Source organism: Mobula birostris, chromosome 9 (assembly GCF_030028105.1).
Source record: "Mobula birostris isolate sMobBir1 chromosome 9, sMobBir1.hap1, whole genome shotgun sequence".
NCBI classification, from domain to species: Eukaryota; Metazoa; Chordata; class Chondrichthyes; order Myliobatiformes; family Myliobatidae; genus Mobula; species Mobula birostris.
The window spans coordinates 60095739-60117574 of NC_092378.1; the positions used below are offsets into that span (position 1 = coordinate 60095739).

Genomic DNA, 21836 nt, shown 5'->3' on the forward strand with positions numbered 1-21836 from the left:
CAGTTTCCAACAAGAAGGTTTGCTGTGCAGGAGTCCGTGAGGTTATGAAGAGTCAGACTTGACTTAACGACTGAACAACATCAAATCTACCCTCATTCTCCTAGGCTCCAGGGGCTAAAATCAAAGGTTCTTTTTATTGGCAAAGTATGTAAGTAACAATACAATCCTAACCTCTTTTGTATGAACAGTATGCAAGACAAACTGTACCATACCTCGGTAAATAAGACAATAATAAACCAATTCAGATTCCAATTTCAGCAAACAAAAAGGGTGTTTTTGTTTGAAGTTTAATGTATCTTCTTAAATAACATTTCAAATTATCAAAGGCAGAATCGTCATAACTAATTTCAATGCCAGTAACCTTTACTGGAATTTGTGCAAGGTACAAGATGATCAGAAAACTCCTGTTAGGCTGAGTGACGAGATTCTCTTGGAAAGAAAGGCAGTGAAAGAAAATATAAAATAACGCAAAGTTAGTAAAGCAACTTTATAATGAACATTAAAGCGGAATACTTACAATTAATAGTTCTTCTATGGCCTAATGATGATCATGATAAATGGAAAGCAATGGGAAAGGATGAATACAAGAGGTTGTGACAACTATTTAGTTATAACAGATGCAAAATGAATCTGGCAAGAAACAAAGCATGACACAAAAAAAAAATCAAAACTCTAAAACTTCAAGAGGAAATTCCAATCTGTCCGGCTCTTTTACCTGTTGCAGATTAATGACGCTGTTCTTGTCACTGTCTAACTCAGCAAATATAAGTTTAGATCGGAGATCTTGCAGCTTCTCCTGATATTCTCTGATTTCATTATCCTTGGCAAATAACACTTTCTGAAAGAGTGTTTAACAACAATCGTAAAAATTATAATTTAAGTTTTAAACAGTAGTAACAAATAAAACATTCCTGAGTAGGGTATACAATTTACCTTCCACTCCTCAATTTTTGTGTTTACTGCCATCATTACAGGATCCTCCTCTTCTGTTACTGCTCGGAGCCGGTCAGTAAGATCTTGTACCTGAAATGATAGTATGACATTGCTGGCAGAAACAGTTAAACTTCACAAAGGTGTGCTCAAGATGAAGATGGCTTTTCTCTTAATTGTAAGTCAGCTGAAAATAAGTATCTCCAAGCACAAGACTCAATGACTGACTCAGTGATTGCCCCTCCCAACAGTTTTCTTTGATGGATGGGGTGGTTAAGGAGGTGTATGGTATGTTGGCCTAGTATGGTATGGCATGGCATGCATGTTCATTAGTCAGTGCATTGTGTTAAAGACGCACAAGGTTTATAAAACTCTGGCTGACCAGACTTGAAATATTGTGTTCAATTCTGATCGCTTCACTAGAGGAAGTTTTAGAGGGTGCAGAGGAGATTTACCAGGATTAGAGATTATGTTTTATGAGGATAGGTTGAGTCAGGGCTTTTCTCTTTGGGGACAAGGATGAGAGGTGACCTGATAGAGGTGTACAAGATGACAAGAAGCATAGATAGAGTGTACAGCCAGAGATTTTTTTTCCCTAATATGAAGGGGTATGATTTTAAAGTGACTGGGGAGAAGCATGGGGGGGGGGGGCGGGAATACAGAGGCAGTTTAAAAAATATATATATTAAAGAGAGAGTGGTGGATGTGTGGAACACGCTGCTAGAGCTGTAGTAGAGGCAGATATATTAGGGATATTTAAAAGATTCTTAGATAGGCACTAGGATGAAAGAAAAAAAATGGAGGGTTATATGGGAGGGAAGGGTATGAGTGATGTTACAGTAGGTTAAGAGGTCAGCACAACATTGTTGCCCGAAGGATCTGTATTGTGCTCTACTGTTTTGTTCAATGTTCATTAAAAACAAACACCAACTCTCAAACATATGTAGTGCCTTGCTCCTTTAGCTGATGACTGTTTATGACACCTGATTCAAATTTATCGTACACATTTCTAAATCTCTCAATCTGAAAACCTTCTAAATATCAAAGTATGAGCTTAGATTCACTATCTCAAAGTTATTAATTTTTAAAAAATATACAGATTTGGAATTTCTCCGAACATTTGTTTGTGGCCTAAAGAATGACCACAAGCAGACCACAGGGGAAGAAATTAGCCTCCAGTCACATTAAACTTCCCATATAATGTAGTATGAAGTCATTGGAACCAAATTTTAGAATCATAATTCGATATACTTATCACACATTTAGCATATGCAAACCATACAAGCATCTTCCTCAAATGGACTATAAACTAACATTTATTTCTTTCAAATTTGTCATATAGCAACTGGCCTGCTCTACCCAATTACATGGCAAGTCGATCCAAGAAGAGCAAATGATGTTTGACCACTATATTCAGGCCAAGATAGTTACATGATAGATGGAAAGTAGTAATATTAATCCTACACATGAAAAAAATTATTTAAGAAAAGAGTCTTTGCAGACTCTAATGGTTTTTCGAGAAACTTCTGTCCAAGTTGCTTCAAATAATTATAAGGGTCAACTTATTTTGAAGTTGTTTAATTCTTCAAAGTAACTCAATTTCTGTTATTATTTAGCCTGACTGTATATGTCAGTGGGTCATATAATGGCTCTGGTAATCATGCAGCCACAAAATTGCTATGTTTAGAAAGTATTATTTTGAGATAATAATTGAACATTACAGACCCAGTCTAACGATTAACAAAAGCTTAAAAATCCACATCATTGATATGCTCCATCACTTCTGCATCGGTGATTCCATTTTATTTACAGTAACACACACAAGATACCGGAGGAACTCAGCAATACCTCTTCCACCTATTATCTCCTGGCTACTTACCTCATCCCCCACTTCACCCACCCACTCATCTCCCCCCTCACCTGGTCTCAACCATCACCCAACAGCTTGTACTCCAACTCCTCCTTCCACCTTCTTATTCTGGTTTAGCCCCCTTCCTTCCCAGTCCTGATAAAGTTCGTGGCTTAATTGTGTACTATTTATTCTCCTCCATTAATGCTGCCTGAATTGCTGAGTTCCTTCAGCATTTTGTGTGTTGCTCAAGATTTCAAGCATCTGCAGAACCTCTTATGTTTACCATATTTCCATTTCTATGAGTAAATACCAGTATAAGCTTTAACAAATTATGGACGACGCTCCTCTTCCCTGGTTTAACAGAAGCCAAACGATATTTCTTATCTTGGCACACCAACCTAACAGTAATTCTTTAACATTTTAAGCTGGATCCATAAGGAAATAAGGACACTCTCTTTTAAGATCATTAACTGATAAGAACACATTCCTTTAAGACCAGAAGAGCAAGGCAGTTCAGCCCATTGATTCTACTCCATCATTCTATCATGGCTGATCTTTCTCAACCCTATTCCCACTCCTCCTCTTCCTCCCTGTGACTCTTAACCCTCTTACAAATCAAGAATCTGTCAATCTCAGCCTTAACTACAATTAATAAATGGGCCCCACAGCCCTCTATGGCTATAAATTTCACAGATTCATCAGCCTCTGGAGAAAGAAATTCCTCTTTTTCTCTTGTATTATGCATTTTTGCATTGTTTAACTATAATCATCAAAACTGTCCTAAACTATTTGAAGTTAAATTTGCTCTTATCAAATATTAACTTTTGATTTTGGAATGAGAGGTAAAAATAGAAACAAGGCTAAATCAATGCTACTGGGATTTAGTAAAAAGAACATTTTTTCCTTAATTTACGTCTCAGTCACCAATTCATGCTGTTAGTTTTTCTTTCTCAGATTAACTGCTTTTCCTACCTCTCCAACTAAACTCCCACGTAAAGTAATCTTGTGTTGAGGGACCTTTTCTTTCTGGAGATCAGTGGGTCAGGCTCACTCCCTATACAATCTCCTTCCCTACCACACTGGACATGTCTAAAATTCCCCACGAAGATGGAAAGTTGCAGAGATCAGTGCATGACATCAGTCACAGATAAGAACTCTAGTGTATTTCCAAATTCAAGTGCCCTGGCATTATAGACTACTGACACATATTATTCAGTTAGATTTGGTTATTGGAATTAACACAGAGCCTTGCCTGAAATAACAGCTGTTCCTTTTCCCTTTTGAACTGATCCATGGTCTTATCAGTTTGCTGGACAATCATCTTCATTCTGTTGTATTCATCAGTCATCTGCTCCATCTCTTGCGCAGACTCCTTCAGATTGCTCTGCATCTCTTTGTTCTGTGCCTCCAGCTTTTCATTGGCTTCAGACAAATTCTAGAGAGCATTGGAAGGAAAATAATTTAATTAAGATACTAGTTTTATTTGTCACGTGTACATTGAAACATTCAGTGAAATTTCTTGTTGCATCAAATCAAATCAGCGAGGATTATGCTGGGGCAACCCGCCAATTGTCATTATGCTTCCAGTGCCAAAAAAAGTAACCCCAGAACTCACTAACTCTAACTGTTTATCTTTGGAACATGTGAGGAAACAAAATCCTTACAAGAGCAATAACAATATTTATTCCGATAGGTACTTAGTAGTAAAATATAAAGAATATTTAAAGTACCTGAATTTCATCTAAATACTGTGCGAGCTCCATGTTCTTCTTGGAAAGTTGAGTTCTGTAGTCCGATTCATCACCCCTCCTGTTAAGAAGAGTCTCACGCTGAGAATCAATTTGCTTCTGATAATCCACAACATCTTGGCGCAGTTGGTCATTCTGCAAAAAAAAAAGGAATAGAAAATCAGAATTGATCCAACAAATAAACAATCCAAAAAATCTGAAGACTAAGTAAATGATTCAAGTGCACATGCACTATTGATGGAGATCATTGATTACTTAGCTCCAGTTGGGTAAAGCTCTCTTACCTTTCTTTTAAGTCCTTTTTTCTTTGACAAAGTAAAGAGAATGATGTGAATGGGAGAAAGAAAAGACTAAGATACTGAAGAACAAGAATAAATATTTTAGTGAGAAAATATTTGACAGCAAATAAAATTAACCAAGCAGGACTGGAGATGAATAGAAACTAAAATAAAGCTTTAAGTAGTTAAATTTTATTGAACATTTATTCAAACCTGAATGATATCAGATTCACTGACCTCCCTTCTTAGCTTGTTGTTTTCATTTTCTATTTCCTTGATCCGAATTCCCACCTGAAAGAAAAGCAAAATATATAATGCCACAAACAAGAAATATACAATTTTAAAGCAGTAACAAAACAGATAACATTTAAAAATATAATTAAAACTAAACTGCATTATGAAACTATACCTTCAGTGCTTTGTGTAATTGTAGAATATAGCACAGGAACAGGCCAGTTGGCCCACAGGAGGATGATATGAAACATCATGAAATCTGGCTGACTGGTGTGCTTCCATTCTATATATTCCATACAATTCAATCAATCCTTACAGCTTTTATTGATTAAATAAACCAAAAGGATTATTTAACAAAAAGTTAATTGAAAAGGAATGCGCAAGTTGTTTACTTCCAGAGTTATTTCTGTTCTAAACTCCTTACTTGCTCAACGAGTTTCTTTTCCTTGTTCAGCTCCTTTTCCATTTCAGAAACCTCACGGTCCTTAAACTGCAGCTGATTTTCCAGTTGGCGAAGTTCTTCTCGCAGGAATCTGGTATCACGCCCTCCAGCAGTCACCTGAGCCATCTAGACCAAAAAAAAATGGAACACTACTCACCCTCTGAATTCACCAGTATTTTAAGGAAGGGACAGAGAAAAAAAAATCTGATTGTAAGTTACTTCACGGTAACTAAAATCAACACACATACACAAGAACCTATACCTGTATATTTCAATTAATTACAAAAACATCAAAATCTTACTCTGTTGCAAAAGAAATATATCCATTCCCAAACAACATTCTCACTTAGAGAACAAATTGAACATTAAAATTAACTCCCTCCACCTGGTGACATCCTTGTAAATTTTTTGTTGGTCTCTCTCTTGTCTGTTCTGTTATTTATTTATTATTTACTTAGAGATACAGTATGGTAACATGCCCTTTCTGCCTAGTGAACCCGTGCCACTCAATTACACCCATGTGACTAATTGCCCTTTTAACCCACGTCATGGGAATGTGGGAGGAAACTGGAACACCTAGAGGAAACTCACGTGGTCACGGGGGGAACATACAAACTCCTTACAGACAGCAGTGGAATCGATCCCAGGTCGTTGGGGTTGCAATACTGTTACTCTAACCACTATGCTACCATAATGTTGATAAACAGAGGAACCTTAGTGTTCAAGTTTATAGGTCCATGAAAATAAGGCATTGCAGGTGGGTAGAGTAGAGAAAAGGGCAAACAGCAAGATTCCATCATAGGTTGGGGTACAGAACTCAAAACTTAGGGTGTTATGTTGCAACTTCAGGAAACACTGTTCAAACTGCACTATACGGAAGTGATTGCACTAAAAAGTGCAGGGGAGATTCACCAGAGTGTTGTTTGGATTGGAAGACCTTTGTCATGAGGGGTGTTCATTTTCGTGGCGTGAAGGAGGATACAGGTGATGACCTGATACAGGTATATAAAGGCATAGATAGGGTAGATAGTTGGAACCGTCTTCATCAGAAAAAAGAAACCATAGGTTTAAGCTAAGAATAAGCAGAAGGGGTTTTTAATAGGATTTTTGAGGGAGAGTTCTATTTTACACAGAATGGTTAACATCTGCAAATTGCTGCTAAAAGAGACCTCATGTAGGCAAACAGGGTTAAAGTGGACGGGCAAAAAGGTTGTCATGGATGTGGTGGGTCAAAGGGACTGTTTCTGCAATGTACAATTCTTAACTGTTTTCGCACCAAAATAGTACAAATACAAGAGATGCTGGAAATCCAGAATAACACGTAGAAAAAGCTGGAGTAGCTCAGCAGATCAGGCAGCAGCTATCGAAATGAAAATAGTCAATGTTTTGGGCCAAGGCTCTTCATCAGGACTGGAAAGGAAGGTGGGAAGAAGACAGAATAAGAAGGTGGGTGAAGAGGAGGAGTACAAGCTAGATGATGATAGGTGAAGCCAGGTAGGTGAGGGAGGTGGAATGAAGTGAGACGCTGGGAGGTGATAGGTGGGACAGATAAAGGGCTGGTGAGGAAATAATCTGATCGAAGAGGAGAGTTAACCAAGGGAGAAAGGAAAGGAGGAGGGGCACCAAGGGTAGGTTTTAGGCACGTGAGGAGAAGAGGTAAGAGGGGAACCAGAGCAGGGAATGGAAGAATGGGGGAGGGGAAAAATTATCGAAAGTTAGAGATATCAATGTTCATGCCGTCAGGTTGGAGGCTACCCAGATAGAATGAGGAGTTGCCCCTCCAACCTGAGAGTGGCCTCATCTGACAACAGATCGACATATCTGAATGAGAATGGAGACTGGAATTAAAATAGTTGGCCACCAGGAATTCTTGCTTTTTGCGAATGGAACAAAGGTGATCGATCAAGTGGCCCCCCAATCTACATTGGGTCTCAGCAATATAAAGGAAGCCAGGAGCACTGGTACGATAGACGATCACAACAGATATACAGATGAAGTGTTGCCTCACCTGGAAGGACTGTCTGGGGCCCTGAATGGAGATGAGGGAGGAGGTTAAAAGGGCAGGTGTAGCACTTCTTTCACATACAGGGATAAGTGCCAGGAGGGTATTGGTGGAGGGGGACAAACGGACAAGGAAATCATGGAGGGACTGATCCCTACGGAAAGTGAAGAGTGGCGTGGAGGGAGAGTAAAGATGTGTTTGGTAGTAGGATCCCACTGAACAAGGCAGAATGTTGTCCTGGATGCAAGGGTTCATGGGGTTCATAACTCTACTCCTGTTAAGGCGGTGAGAAGATGAGGTGAGGGTGGATGCACAGCAAATGCAGGAGATGCAGTTGAGGGCAGCAAAGTGGTGGAGGAAGGGAAACTCTGTGTCTTTGAAGAAGGATAGCTCTGATATTCTGGAAAGGAAAGGTTCATCCTGGGAATAGATGCAGCAGAGACAAAGGAACTGAGAAAAGGGAATGGCATTTTTACAGGAGACAGGGTGGAACAAGGTATAGGCGAGATAACCATGGGAATTGGTAGGTCTATAAAAGATATTAGGAGACAGTTGTCCCCAGAGATGGAGACAGAGAGATTGAGAAAGAGAAGAGAGATGTCAGAAATGGACCAAGTGTATTTAAGGGTAGGGTGGGAGTTGGAAGCAAAGTTGATGAAATTGACAAACTCAACAGAGATGCATGAAGCAACACCATTTTTCTCCCTACATAATGATTCACTGTGGCATATTATATAGATGAGCAGTATTGGCAAGGAAACTGCTAGACAGAATACCAAAAATATCCTGTTTTTCTTTGAATGAAGTACTGGAACTTTTATTAACTTCCTAGATACAGCTTTGGTTTAATATCTCCTTTGATTCACGACACATTGGATAATGGACCACCTCCTCAGTATTGCACTGGAGTGCCAGCTAGGACTTATGGGTTCTCTATTTAAACCCAGTTAGAAAGTACTAAGTGTAAGATAAAAAGTATTCAGCTTACTTTGGGGACTCCAGATCAAACAAGATGAAGAGAAGTAAACAGAAGTCTGAGCAGAACATAAAAATTATATGGACCTCTCAGACTTGTGCACTCACCTCCAGTTCATTTTCAAGCTTAAGAACTTTTGCTTTCAGCTGACTTTCTGTGGGAAAAGAAATAAACCAAATATACAGTAAGTACAACATATAAAACATTATGATCTGTATATTTGGTACCAACCAAATTGCCAAACAACTACTGACCTGTTTTAGCTTGCTCTTCTCCAGCCTTTTCAACTTCCTCTAGAGCCAACTCAACCTCTTGAGCTTTCATCTATCCATATATTTTAAGAGACAAACATGTTAATTTTGAAAGAAAAATAGCACAAACTTTAAAAACATGCATGCAATCACAGTGCATGCCTCAAGCCTCTCTGCTTAAATCATCCTTCACATGGAGAAACTGGAATAAGTTTCCATGGGTATCTGAATTAATCAATAATTTTGAAAGAATTTAATTGAATTTCAAAGTAACATAAATTTATTATTGAAGTACATATATGTCACCATATACAAACCTGAGATTAGTTTTCTTGTGGGCATACTCAATCCAATAACCATAATAAGAATCAATGAAAGACTGCACCAACAGGGAAGGCAACAAGTGTGCAAGAGGCACAAACTGTGCAAACACAAAAGAAAAAAAAATATCGAGAACATGAGATGAAGAATCCTTGAAAATGAGTCTGCATGTTGTGTGAACAGTACAGAGATGGGGCAAGTGAAGTTCAGTGAAGTTTTCACTTCTGATTCAGGATCCTGATGGTTGAGGGGTAATAACTATTCCTGAACCTGGTAGTGTGAGTCCTGAGGCTCCTGTACCTGACTGCAGGTGCGAGAAGAGAACATGTCTTGGGTAGCGAGGGTTCCTGATGATGGATGCTGCTTTTCTATAACAATGCACTGTGTAAATGTGCTGAATGCTGGGCAGGGCTTTACCTATGATGAACTGGGCCATATCCACTAAACCAGATTTCTAATCTCCCTCCTATATGCTGAATCATCCCGTCCACAAAATAAATTAAACCGTGCAACAGAACTTACGTGCCACAATATCCAAACTTATTCTCAATTCCTCTTGCCAAAACAATGCTATTCTAATGCCCAAGGCCATTAATTTTATTAACTTATTACCCAGCTATAAAAGATTGAAACAGACTCCTTGTAATAGAATTAATATCCATGTAGTTAATTACTTATCCACTTAAGTAAATGTTCCACATGCTTTATGGCTTATTAATAACAAAACATGGATATGCTTCCATCACTACTTTTGTTAATAATCATTAACCCTGTGCTTAACTCAGGAACCTAGCCCACACACACATACCTTCATCAGGGACTGAGTGATGCAGAAAAGTTGAATCAGCTTCACAGGCTCTTCTGCTGTCAATTCATTTCCTTCAACCTATGAAGAGAAATTCTGTTATTGCTTAAAACTATCAAATGGGGAGAACAAAAAAGGTCAACACTGAAGCTCAATGGAAGTGAAAAGGAATACCTTAGATATAGTGTCTAACAGCTTATCTGCTAGTTTCTCTCGGCTTGGCAAAGAATCCGGATCAACTTTCATTAACTTCTCCCAATCCAGAATAGGAGCCATGTTGGTGGAGAGCTGGTGGGGAAAAAAAAACAAGAATGTCAATGGATCAAACCACTCTGAAAACCAAGACTTCCTCCTGGTGCTCCAATTTTCCCCACACTACAAAGAAGTACGGGTTATTACGCATTACTAAGTTGTGGGCGTGCTGTGTCAGTACCAGAAGTATGGTGAAATTTGTGGATTACCCGGGTATAACCCCGGACTGAGTTGGTCATCGAAGCACATGATGCATTTCACTGTTTGTTTTGCACTACAATCTTTTCACCGTTCTGCTGTTTTGCTCTTATTGCGGTATTTATTATTACAACGGTCACTGGTCTCCCTGAGCTTCATGAGAGCAAGGAATTTCATTGCACCCTGGTGTATGTGATGATAAAATAATATGATTGTAAATCTGAATCAAAAACATTTCTTTCCTCTAGTCATTGGATGAACTTCTGATGTACATAGACAATGGGGTAATGACAATATAGTTCTTTGTCTGTATTGGGGCACCCTATAACACCTCTTTGGGACAGCACGGTAGTGTGGTGGTTAGTACAACACTTTATAGTACAGGTAACCAGATTCAATTCATGCCCGCTGCCTGTAAGGAGTTTGTACGTACTCTACGTTACCACGTCTGTTGGGAGGCGTGGCTTGAAGGGCAGGAAGGACCTATTCCGACTTTATCTCAATAAAATAAAAAAAAATCATCTAAGTGAAATTTGCAGTCCTTTCCAATAATTACATTTACCAATTACAAACATTTGCTTCTAGTTGCAAGTATCACTACTAGGCTCAATTGTTAACAGTTTTAATAAATTATCAACTTATTTGACATCTGATTTCATTCCATCCCAAATTTTTCTTTCGAAGGAAGTAGAGTTCGAACAATTTGAGAAAAGATATGCGGAATGCACTGAGAATGCAGTTGAGATGCACTTCTCATGAGATGAATGGTTCAGGAAAGCATTTCTTTCTCATGTTGACAAATTGATGGAGATTGATTTCATTATATTACTATTGGGAAGGGCTGCAAACTAGATGAGCCTGTTTTATTTCTTTCCAAACATCCCAGGAGATCCTGGGTTTAAATATCCTCCTTTTTGCTAGCATCGCAAATTTGTAGTCAGGACCAAATCAATAGTTTGCCATCCGTTCCCTCATTATGTATGGCCACAAAGCACAGGAATTGATCATCAACAGCTGGTACCATAAATTAAATTTAAGCATAATCTTTGTATTAATCTCCGTCAGAAGCAGCTCATCAGAGCTGACAGATAGTTCATGGTCCATTCCTTTAATTGGCGAGCATAACCATTAGAGATTTTCATGAGATTTAGGACATGATGGCTTTGGAAAGGGTGCAGATGAGGTTCATCAGGATGTTGCCTGTATGGAACATTCCAGTTATTAGGACAGGATAGGCTGAGTTTGTTTTCTTTGGAGAGGAAACAGCATTGATCATGGCTTATATATCTTCCTTTTCAACCCCATTCTCCTGCCTTCTCCCCAGAACCTTTGACGCCCTTACCAATCAACCTCTGCTTTAAATATATCCAACGACTTGGCCTGCAAAGCCATCTGTGACAATGAACTCCACAGATTCACCACATACTTGCTAAAAAAAACCCTCCTTATCTTTGTACTAGACAGGATTGGATTGACCATGGACAATCTACACCTCAGTCCAGGAACAACATGCTGGTTGATCGGTACCCAGAACCGAACAACTCTCAAGTGGCTCCTTGTTTGCAACAATCACGATGCATATGTTGATCCATATTTCCCATGTAAATGATACCATAACAACATACATGTGGTATCCATTGATTGCCTGTAGATTTTTTTCCTGCAAATACTTCACCACACTAAAATTTAGACTATCTCCTCTTCATAGATTTGCTCTGCTTTAAAAAGTACCAACGAGCTTTTGGAATAATGTCCATTTTCTCACTACTGGCAAACAGACTGATATATATTGCTCACCAGCTATTAGCAATGAATCTTTCTGGAACGAGGAGAAAATTAGATCTGCATAATTATCTCTAGGAAGGTTAGATTTTATTGTTTATTAAACTTGGAGTTACTTTAAGATGGACCAGAGAACATAAAACAGTATAGAACAGAATTGGCCCTTCAACCCATAGTGCTCTGCTGACTTGTATTAACCAACTCCATAATCAATCCAACTCCCCCCTCTTTCATCACCCATAACCCTATATTTTTCTTACATCCATGTGCCTATCTAATAGTCTTGTAAATGTTCCTAATGCATCTGCCTCAACCATCACCCCTGGCAGTGCATTCCAGGCACTTACCACTGTGTGCATATAAAAAAAAACTACTTCTGATATCTCCCCTGAAAAGGATATCCTCTGGTATCAGTAATTTCTCCCATGGGAAAAGGTGCTATATGTCCACACTATCTATGCCTTTTTTCAGTTTATTCATGTCTAGCAAGTCACCTTTCACCCTTCTGTGCTCCAAAGAGAAAATCCTTAGCTCAATCAACCAATTCTCAGAAGACACGCACTCTAATCCAGGCAGCACCCTGGTAAATCTCCTCTACATCCTCTCTAAAACATACACATTCTTCTTACAATGAGATGACCGGAACTGAACACAATATTCCAAGTCTGGTCTTACCAGCTGTTTATAAATATGCGCTACTACCTTGCAGCTCTTGAGCTCAGTACCCCAACTAACCAAGGCCAACTTTCTTAATAACCCTATCAACTTGAGCAGCAACTTTAAGGGATCTATGGATTTGGACCCTAATCTCTGTTCCTCCACACTGGTGAAAATGGATGAGATAAGTATCAAATTAAAATTCCCAGAAAAATGAGGAATTTGATTGAACAAAACACTCGATTACAGTATCCGTAAGAGCAGTCCACCTGTCCCACGTAATTTCAATATTTTATCTTCAGTGCAGAAGTTTGTGATGGGCCCCATCAATAGCAAATAAAACTGCAGAGACATATTGCCTGCATCAAATCCAATCTCCCAACAAACTATTAAGAAATTCAGAATAGGAAGAAAATCTGCAGTGAGATCTGCATATTACAATAGATAAGACTGATGCTGAAGGCAGATAAAGCTTAGATGATTAGCATTGAAATTTGCCTCTGCATATTCTTGCAGTCTATTGTCTTCCCCGTTTTCTCTGCAGCTGCTACACTTTATTCTGCATTCAGTTATTGTCTTACCTTGTATACCTCAATGCAGTGTAATCAACTGATTTGTATCAGCAGTATGCAAGACAAGCTTTTTCACTGTATCTTGATACACGTCATAATAATCAATTCAATTAGCTAAAAATTGATTCATCCAGAAATACTTGCTACATACACAAAATTAACTGCCCATATTTATAACATATGGTATATCTTATTGTCACAAATGTGACAAACATTATATTTACTGTTGGAAATTTGTGCTATATCATAGCAGGATCATGGAATCACACAATCATCGGAGCATGAGTGGCAGGTATTTGAACCATCACCCATACCAGCTCCCCAAGCAGGAAAGCAATAAATACTGCCTCCATTTTCATCCAGCATGGATAGGATGCGCTCAATGGTTTCCATCTGTGCTGCAAGTTTCTATGATTAATTCAATGCTCTCACAACTTCTGAATTCAAAACAGAAAATATTATGTACACTCATTAGGTCAGGCAGCATCTAGGTATAAAAACACAGGTCACCGACCCTTCATCAGAACAGATATTCTCAGATTTTTTTTCCAGAGTAAGGGAAAGGCAAAGGCAGAGCACAATTCCTATGGCCCAATGATCTTTATCCAAACATTCATCAGGATTTTACTTTCTTGACTACCAGCAAACTTCCTATCAGCCCTTAGTTTTTATTTCAAGATTTACATTTTCTAATATGACTTCATATTTTTCTAACCTTACCAAATATTGAAAAGCCTAGATAGAGGGGAAGTGCAGAGGACATTTTCAGTAGTGGAAGAGTTTAGGATCAGAGGGCAAAGCCTCAGAATAAAAGGACACCCCTTTACAGAAGAGATGGGGAGGAATTTCTTTAGCCAGGGGCTGGTGAATTTGTGGAATTCATTGCCATAGGTGGCTGTAGAGGTCAAGTCATTGGGTTTATTTAAAGCAGAGGTTGATCGGTATGTAAATAGTAAGGGTGTCAAAGGTTATGGGGAGTAGGCACAAGAATGTGGTTGAGACAGAAAATATAGTGGATTCCAGTTAATTGGGACACATCAGGACACATCATTTTCACCCAATTAAGCAGCTGCTCCAATTAGCCGAAGTTTCATAGAAATAGTTAAAAAGGTATAAAAAAGACAAATTAGTTTAACTGAGTAACTAATTATGTATTTAAATGAAATATAGAACAAATTAGAATACTACCAATAGTACTACAGTACTATAAAACTGTGTACTAGTTTCGAATAGTTATCGATGGGGCAATTCATCGGGTGTACGCGCTGTGTATGGGGTGTCCAGGGAGGGGTAGCACCTCTGGTAAAGGGGCTGTTTGGTCCATTCTGGGGCAGCCCACTCACCTTTGGTCCCTACTCAGCTCTTAGCTGTGTCTCCAAGTAACTGTTTGTATGCAATAGCAGCCATACCCTAGGATAACCATTTCGACAGACAGGCTAAACTCAGTGAAATAGGGACATCCCTGTCCTAGTATGTGAAGTCATCTCCGGTGGACTGAGCAGATAAGATCAAAAGTGAGATCCAATGGCCAAGAAGGCAGTTCTTCACTGCTTCGTGGAGAGTGAGACAGATAAGACATGATAACACACGATAAGACACAGAAGAACCACTGCAACCAAGCTTGTGACAACAACTTGTACCACTGGACCCAGATTTCCAAGGTTGAGAGAATGGAACTGTCCCAGTGCAATGGTTTTTCCACTTTAAAAACGCTCCTACACAGGTTTCACTTTCATTGACAGACATCCAACACACTACTGTGTTCTTTTGATTGAGTTAGTACAGACACATAATGCAAATAATGGACTGCCTTCATACAATTCTTTCAGTGGTTGCATCCTCCAAATCTTCACTTTCATTGTAACATTCAAGATGACTGTTGATACCTTCACATTCTCCATACCTCCTAACTTTTTAAAGTAATAGTTTTGTTTTTACTCCTGGCCATTTCTGGCATCTCCAAGCCTGAATCCTTGAAACTGCAGTAAGCAAAACTTGTCTAAATTGTCTTCCTGCTCATTTCTCACCAACTCTCAGTACAAAAATCACTGCTTTTTGAACACAAACACACACAACTGACACCACTTAAAAACTCTAAGCACAGTGTGGTGTCCAACAGCCACACAAATGCACTTGACTGATACCAGTTAGAAACTGTTTGGCATCAGTCTCCTGACCCAATTAAGCCACGCAGGGTTCCAAATAAACAAAGGGAATCCTGGCTATTGTCTTGACTAGTTTTTGTCCTTTAATAGTTGTCCCAAATAAGCAGCTGCCTTGATTAACCAATTGACTAAGTAGCTGGAATCCACAGTAAATCAATCATGATTGAATGGTGGAGCAGACCCAAATGGCCTAACTCTGATCTGATCTTCACTTGTGTCTCTTATGTACACAACAATCCCATAATATTAAAAGTGAGTACGCTGTATATTTGATAACTACACCTCCAAATCATAGCCGAAAGGAAATACATTGGTTATCAGCAAACAGTATTAAAACACAACGTTACACACTTACCTAAATCATGCAGGTAATTAACAGACATTTCCAAACAGCCATTTGCCGACATCACTGCAATCCAGTGGGTAAAAGCCATTTACTAACATAAGACCTGTGCAATGCTTCCTTTAAGGTGTGTGCGCGCACACACACATCTTTTGCTACTAGTGCACAAAGGAATTTAAACTACGCACAAAAGGCTGTCACCCTTTACAACTTTGGCATGTTAAGTATATTTCATGATCATACACAATCACATTTCCTTTTCCGGTTTCTGATGCGGACTGTAACATGGACTATAACACCAGAACTCCAAAGAAACTTAGAAGCAACAGAAATGTGGTTTCTTAGAAGAATGCTGAAAATATCATATAGAGATAGGGTAACTAATGAGACATACTCCAACGTGCCCATACAAAAAGATCTTTAATAAGAACATTAAATGAGAGGAAACTTAAATTCCTGGGCCATGTCATCAGAAAGCGAGAAATAGAATGCCTTACATTATAAGGCCGTATGCCTGGGAAACGCAGCAGAGGAAGGCAAAGAAGAAAATATATGGACACTGTGAAAGAACTAACAGATCTAAGTGTGCGAGATATCATTGATGCTGCGAGGGATCATTCGATGTGGACAGCCAGGATCACCCAAGCGTGTAACGTGTAAGGCACATGAAGAAGATGCGGACTGTGTTGACAACGTGGAGTTTGCGATTACTTGTTTGCACATTGTGGAACTGGCTTATTTATACTTTCTTATTGAAGAAATTATTGATTATGTCAAATTCTAAAGAAGCAAAGGGTGTGATGCACAAAAGAACTACTAGTTCATTTAAAGCAGAATGGCTTAATGAAACAGTAGAAACTGCTACACTGAAAGCTTATGAGGTCAAGAACATGTAGTTCTCAGAAATATTTATGTACAATACAGCAACTGGTGTTACCTGTGTGTATTGTCACGATGCAAAAGTTGCTGGAGAATTTGCAAGTGGGAAGAAGTGGAGTGATATTTGGAAACTTGACTTTTAAAGCATCATTTAGTAAGCAGATCACATATGGACAGTGTCCAAAAGCTCTAGTGGGAAAATCCTTCATTACCTGCTGCAGATCTGCTACGCATGTTTTGTGAGAGTGCAGATGGATGAGAGCAAAGCAATCAAACCCAAAGGAGATCAAATTTCTTATTGACAATGTTTTGCTAGCTGTTAAAATGGTTACCTCTATATATAAAATTCGGTGCGCGTATGTTGCCACCGAGCAAAAAATTGCACAGCACAAGATTTTTGTGCATACTGGTCATTACAAATTAGAGGGAACACTGGACCAGTATACCACAGACACTTGTCTGCAATCCTCCAAGTTAACTGGAAGGATAAAGATCCAATGTCAAGCACCCTCTCCCAGCCCAGGCTCCCTGTATTGAGACCATTGGCTCAGTTATTGCTATTGAACTGAATACATTATTCTGATTACATCGCTGATCCCTGACACTTTATTCCAAGCACTGCCACAGGATTAGATAACCAGATGTATAAAACAGAAAATTCACAGAGGTGCTCAGATCTTCCCTCAAGAAATGCAACATTCTGACTAAATCCGAGGACTCTTTGCCCCAAGTCTGCTCAAAGTGGAAAAGCGGCATTCAGGATGGTACAGGTTTTGTAACCCTCAACCAAAATTTCAAAATCCAAAAGCCTCCGAAATTCCCAAAAAATTTTTAGTGCTGACATGACGTCACAAATGGAAAATTCCACAAAGTGCTGGGAAGGTTCCCAGGTGATGTGCAGCTCTCTCGGCACCACAGACAGTTCTGAGATGTGACCTCACAAATGTAATGAACATTTGGCTCCTGGCTCTCCACATCGAACAATCCCTCGCAGCGTCAATGATATCTCGCACACTTAGATCTGTTAGTTCTTTCACAGTGTTAATGCGAAATTTAAGAAAAGCACGTACAGTAAGATCTCGATGTGTACTGAAAGAGTGGATTCATCAGCGGAATGAACATTTGCCACTTAACTGTATGCTGGTCATGAAACAAGCAAAAATCTACACAAAGAACTGAAAAATTGAAGGTTATTGTGAATATTCAGCAGGCTGGCTGCAGAAATTTAAGAAAAGGCATGGCACTATATTTTTTTTAAGGTTTGTGGTGATAAAGCATCACGAACCAGCAGAGAAGTTCATCGATGAGTTTGCCAAGATCGGTGCTGATGAAAATCTAGCACGCTGAACGGCTATACCAGTAGTGATGAACAAGACTGCTTACCGGTAGCGCGTAAACTCAGAGTTGTAAATCTTGGCAATCTCGAACTATCTCATCGTATATTCTGAAGTCCAAAATACTCACAGCTCCAAGCATTTCAGATAAGGGGAACTTAACCTGTACTGAGAATTGCAAGTCCAAGCAAAAGTGAGGATGTAGAACCCTTTGATTTGATAGAACGAATACCTGTACCTACTTCACAAACCACCCACCCTACCTGCTACCCCCCCCCATCTTCTTGTAGAAGAGTCTGTGGTCCCCACAAATAAAAAAAAACTAGAATGGGAGCAAGTCACCCTCGATCACAAGGAACCGCCGGAGTAGACATTTCCAAAAAATCTTTGACGGGTCCTCGACCTGCCATACCCCACCAGGGCATTATAGGATACCACCCGCTCTGCCTTCCCCCTCCCGCTACGGCCTTACGGGTCACCCTACATCCCTCCCCACTACCTTCTGCTCCCAGCCCGGGACCGTACGAACCGCCAACACACCACTCCCCGCTTCCCAGCCTCCATCCCGGGGCCTTACGGGTCACCCAAGCCCCCACCCGGGGCCGTACAGGACGCCTCGAGCCTGCGATTAGCAGGACCCCGCCTACAGATGCTCTCACCTCCCTCGGGCCGGAGTCTAGATCAGCGCGGGGAAGAAAGCGGGCCCGGTACCGGCTGCTAGGCGACCGCTCAAGCTCTTCGCGGCAGCTGGCCACCCGATTTACGGCAAAACGAGCATGCTCGCGAGACTCGGCGCCAAAAGAGGGCGGGGCCTGGGGGGGGAAGGGATGCGGAGGCATTGGTGATGAGGGTAGTGATGGGGCAATGGAACCTTTCTCAGGAGGGAGCATCTGTGACCATCCATCTCATGCAGAACCCTCATGACTTTATAAACTTCAATAGGTCACTCCTCATTCTTCACCACCCAGGCCACTTGCACTATGGTTTCTACCCCCTTCCTCTCCAGTCCTGATGAAGAGTCTCAGCCCAAAAGAACAACTCTATTCCTTTCCACGGTTTTGGCCTGACCTGCTCAGTTCCTCCAGCATTTCTTTTGGTTTACTCTAGATTTTCAGCATCTGCAGAATCTCTTGTGTTTTAAATGGGGTTTGGGGTATGCACATGGAGTTATACCTCACTGACATAAGCCCTTAAAATGCCATGTCCAATCTGACCTTTTTAATCTGTCTACAGTCTCTCCACTTGTCTGCTCGCTGGCACAACGACTCCTGGATCAGGCACAGGAAACAACAAAGAAGAAAGATTAAATAGGCCGGGGCCCTTTCAGATAGATGAGGTGTGATCTTATCAAAGCATACAGTTCTTAAGGAGATGGACAGGATAGCAGACTGGGCTACACCTGCCCATTCACCTCCTATCTTCATTCCAGGTGAGGCAAACTTCACCTGCAATTCTGCTGGGGTTGTCTATTATATCCAATGCTCCAGATACAACCTTCTCATTGGTGAGCCCCAGTGTAAATTCGGGGCCACTTTGTCGCGCACCTCCACTCCATCTGCCAAAAGCTGAATTTCCTGATGGAGAACCCTTTCAAATCCACTTTCAGGATGGAGGAGCAACAGCTTATATTCTGTCGAGGAAGCCTCCAACCTGATGTCAGAAGCATCAATCTTTCCCTTCAGTAAATATTTTCCTCCCCCTTCCCTCTTCTTCTATTTCCCACTCTTACCTCTTCTCCTCACCTGTCTATCACCTGTCCCTGGTGCCCCTCCTTTTCTGCCATAGTCCACTCTCCTCTCCTATTAGATTCCTTTTTCTCCTGTCCTTTACCATTCCCACCCACCAGGCTTCACCTTCTAGCTATTTCTCTTCCCCTCCCCTCACCTTTTGTTCCAACATCTTCTCTCTTCCTTTCCTGTCCTGAAAAAGGGTCTTGGCCCAAAATGTCGACTGTTTATTCATTTCTATAGATGCTGCCTGACTTGCTAATTTCCTCTGGCATTTTGTGTGTGTTGCTCCGGATTTCCAGCGTCTGCAAAATTTCTTGTGATTTCAGTTGGTTCTGATGAACAGGTTGAGCCAATAAAAAGTCAGTCACTAGATCCTTGAATGTTCCTGGAGTCTGTTCCGGGCTCTTCTGTGGTACGATTCGGTGGGCAATATAGTGGTTAGCTTAATGCTCCACAGCGCCAGCTGTAAGGTCAGGTTTCAATTCCGGCCGTTCTCTGTAAGGAGTTTGTACGTTCTCTATGTGACCACTTGTGTTTCCTTTGGGTGATCCGGTTTCCTCTCACATTCCAAAGATTTATGAGTGGGATTAGTGAATTGTGGGGTGCTATGTTGGCACTCCAAGTGTGGCGATACTTGCAGCCTGACCCTAGCACATCTTGGACTGTGTTGGTTGATGATGTAAACAACAAATTTCACTCTTTCGATTCACATGTGACAAGTAAAGCAAACCTTTAACCTTTAAACACCACGCGCCTGAATGCTAGATATTCTGTTGCAAGTTTTATTGTAGTAAGTCATGAACTCCACACCACTGGGGAGCTGATTAGGGTTTCTGTCCAAAATCGTGGTAAGGAAGACTGAGAAAAAATGCTGGCTGATGATGCAGCCTTCCTTGACACCAGAATGCAAAGCGACTGGGTCTGCTGCATTGAGATCACATCCTGGGTATCATCATGACGCAGATGTAAAATGGAGACGGATTTCTTCAGGCAGCCAAATTTAAGAAGGATGCTCCCTCATGGGTGGTAGAATTAAATTTACTGTCAGAAAGGGTCACTTGTTGTGTTAATGTTGATCCTTGCACTTCTTGTAAAATGCTTCTCTTGAAGAGTACCTGAATCATCTATATATATTCGGCTTCCATGGTTCCTTAAGGTTGTTATAGCTGGGGTGGTAATGGAGGTGAGTTCCCACTACCTATTAAATACTCCCAATGGTGTGTATCTCAAATAGCCGCTGACAACCATGTCCATCTCGTGGCCTTTACGTAGGCTTAGCTACTAAGCCTGGCGAAACCGTTTCTGCTGACAGGAGAAAGGGCAAAGGCGGGTTACTGGCGCCTTAAAATCAGTCATTTTGGGAATTTGGGGCTCGTCAGCTGTGGTTGGTGGCTCATCTAGGAGAAGGAAAACTCCGATCTCAAACCTCCACTGCCTTGCAGCTATACCCACTTATGGGGAGGGCTTCGGGAGTAAGCCAGAGCTGAAGTCCCTAAGGCAGTCCTACATTGAGTTCAATGTTGACTGGCAACTCCTGTGACACTTCTGGTACCAAACGGTGACAATGTTTTCCGTCCCTTTGGATTCATCAGCTGTGTGGAGAGGGGGAGCCTGCTACATGGGCAACAGCTTGCTCACCATGTCATACTGCCCTGGCTTGCACATCACATAAACAGCTGAGACACAATGTCCATTGTCAATCCCAAACAATGGAGGGCCTCAGTTGGCTTCCACCAAATAATGGTAAATGGGATTATTCTTGATAGGTGCCTGATGGTGGGATGAAGGGATTACTTCTATGTACTCTATGATTCTGAGTTACTGTATAACGAAGATCACATCTGGCTGGCATGCTTACAGAAGAACAGAACCCACACTGTGAACTCCTCATCACTTAGAGATACAGCCCAGTAACTGACCTTTCTGACCCCAGAAGCCCTCGCCGCCAAAGTACACCCATCTGACAAATTAACCTAATAACGTACATCTTTGGAATGAGGAAGGAAACTTGAGCACCCAGAGTAAACCACAGAGTTACGGGGAGAATGTACAAACCCCTTACAGAAAGCGGCAGGAATTGAACCC

General features: G+C 40.7%; 1 protein-coding gene across 2 annotated transcripts in view; it reads right to left on the reverse strand.

The window, feature by feature from the left end:
• The window catches only part of cep290 (centrosomal protein 290), a 171445-nt gene extending 152654 nt beyond the window's left edge, over positions 1 to 18791 (reverse strand). Inside the window, exons 1-11 of one of the 2 annotated variants that reach the window (XM_072268142.1) lie at positions 18681 to 18791; positions 10014 to 10127; positions 9843 to 9920; positions 8717 to 8786; positions 8570 to 8616; positions 5467 to 5610; positions 5046 to 5099; positions 4513 to 4665; positions 4035 to 4217; positions 934 to 1023; positions 716 to 838 (exon numbers count right to left, since the gene is read on the reverse strand). In XM_072268142.1, coding sequence (XP_072124243.1) covers positions 716 to 838; positions 934 to 1023; positions 4035 to 4217; positions 4513 to 4665; positions 5046 to 5099; positions 5467 to 5610; positions 8570 to 8616; positions 8717 to 8786; positions 9843 to 9920; positions 10014 to 10115 — 1044 coding nt within the window. In that variant the 5' untranslated portion in view covers positions 10116 to 10127; positions 18681 to 18791. Of the gene's footprint in view, positions 1 to 715; positions 839 to 933; positions 1024 to 4034; positions 4218 to 4512; positions 4666 to 5045; positions 5100 to 5466; positions 5645 to 8569; positions 8621 to 8716; positions 8787 to 9842; positions 9921 to 10013; positions 10128 to 18680 lie in introns of those variants that run through there. The other variant, XM_072268143.1, reaches the window with a different exon arrangement.
• Between the last annotated feature and the right edge of the window lie 3045 nt (positions 18792 to 21836).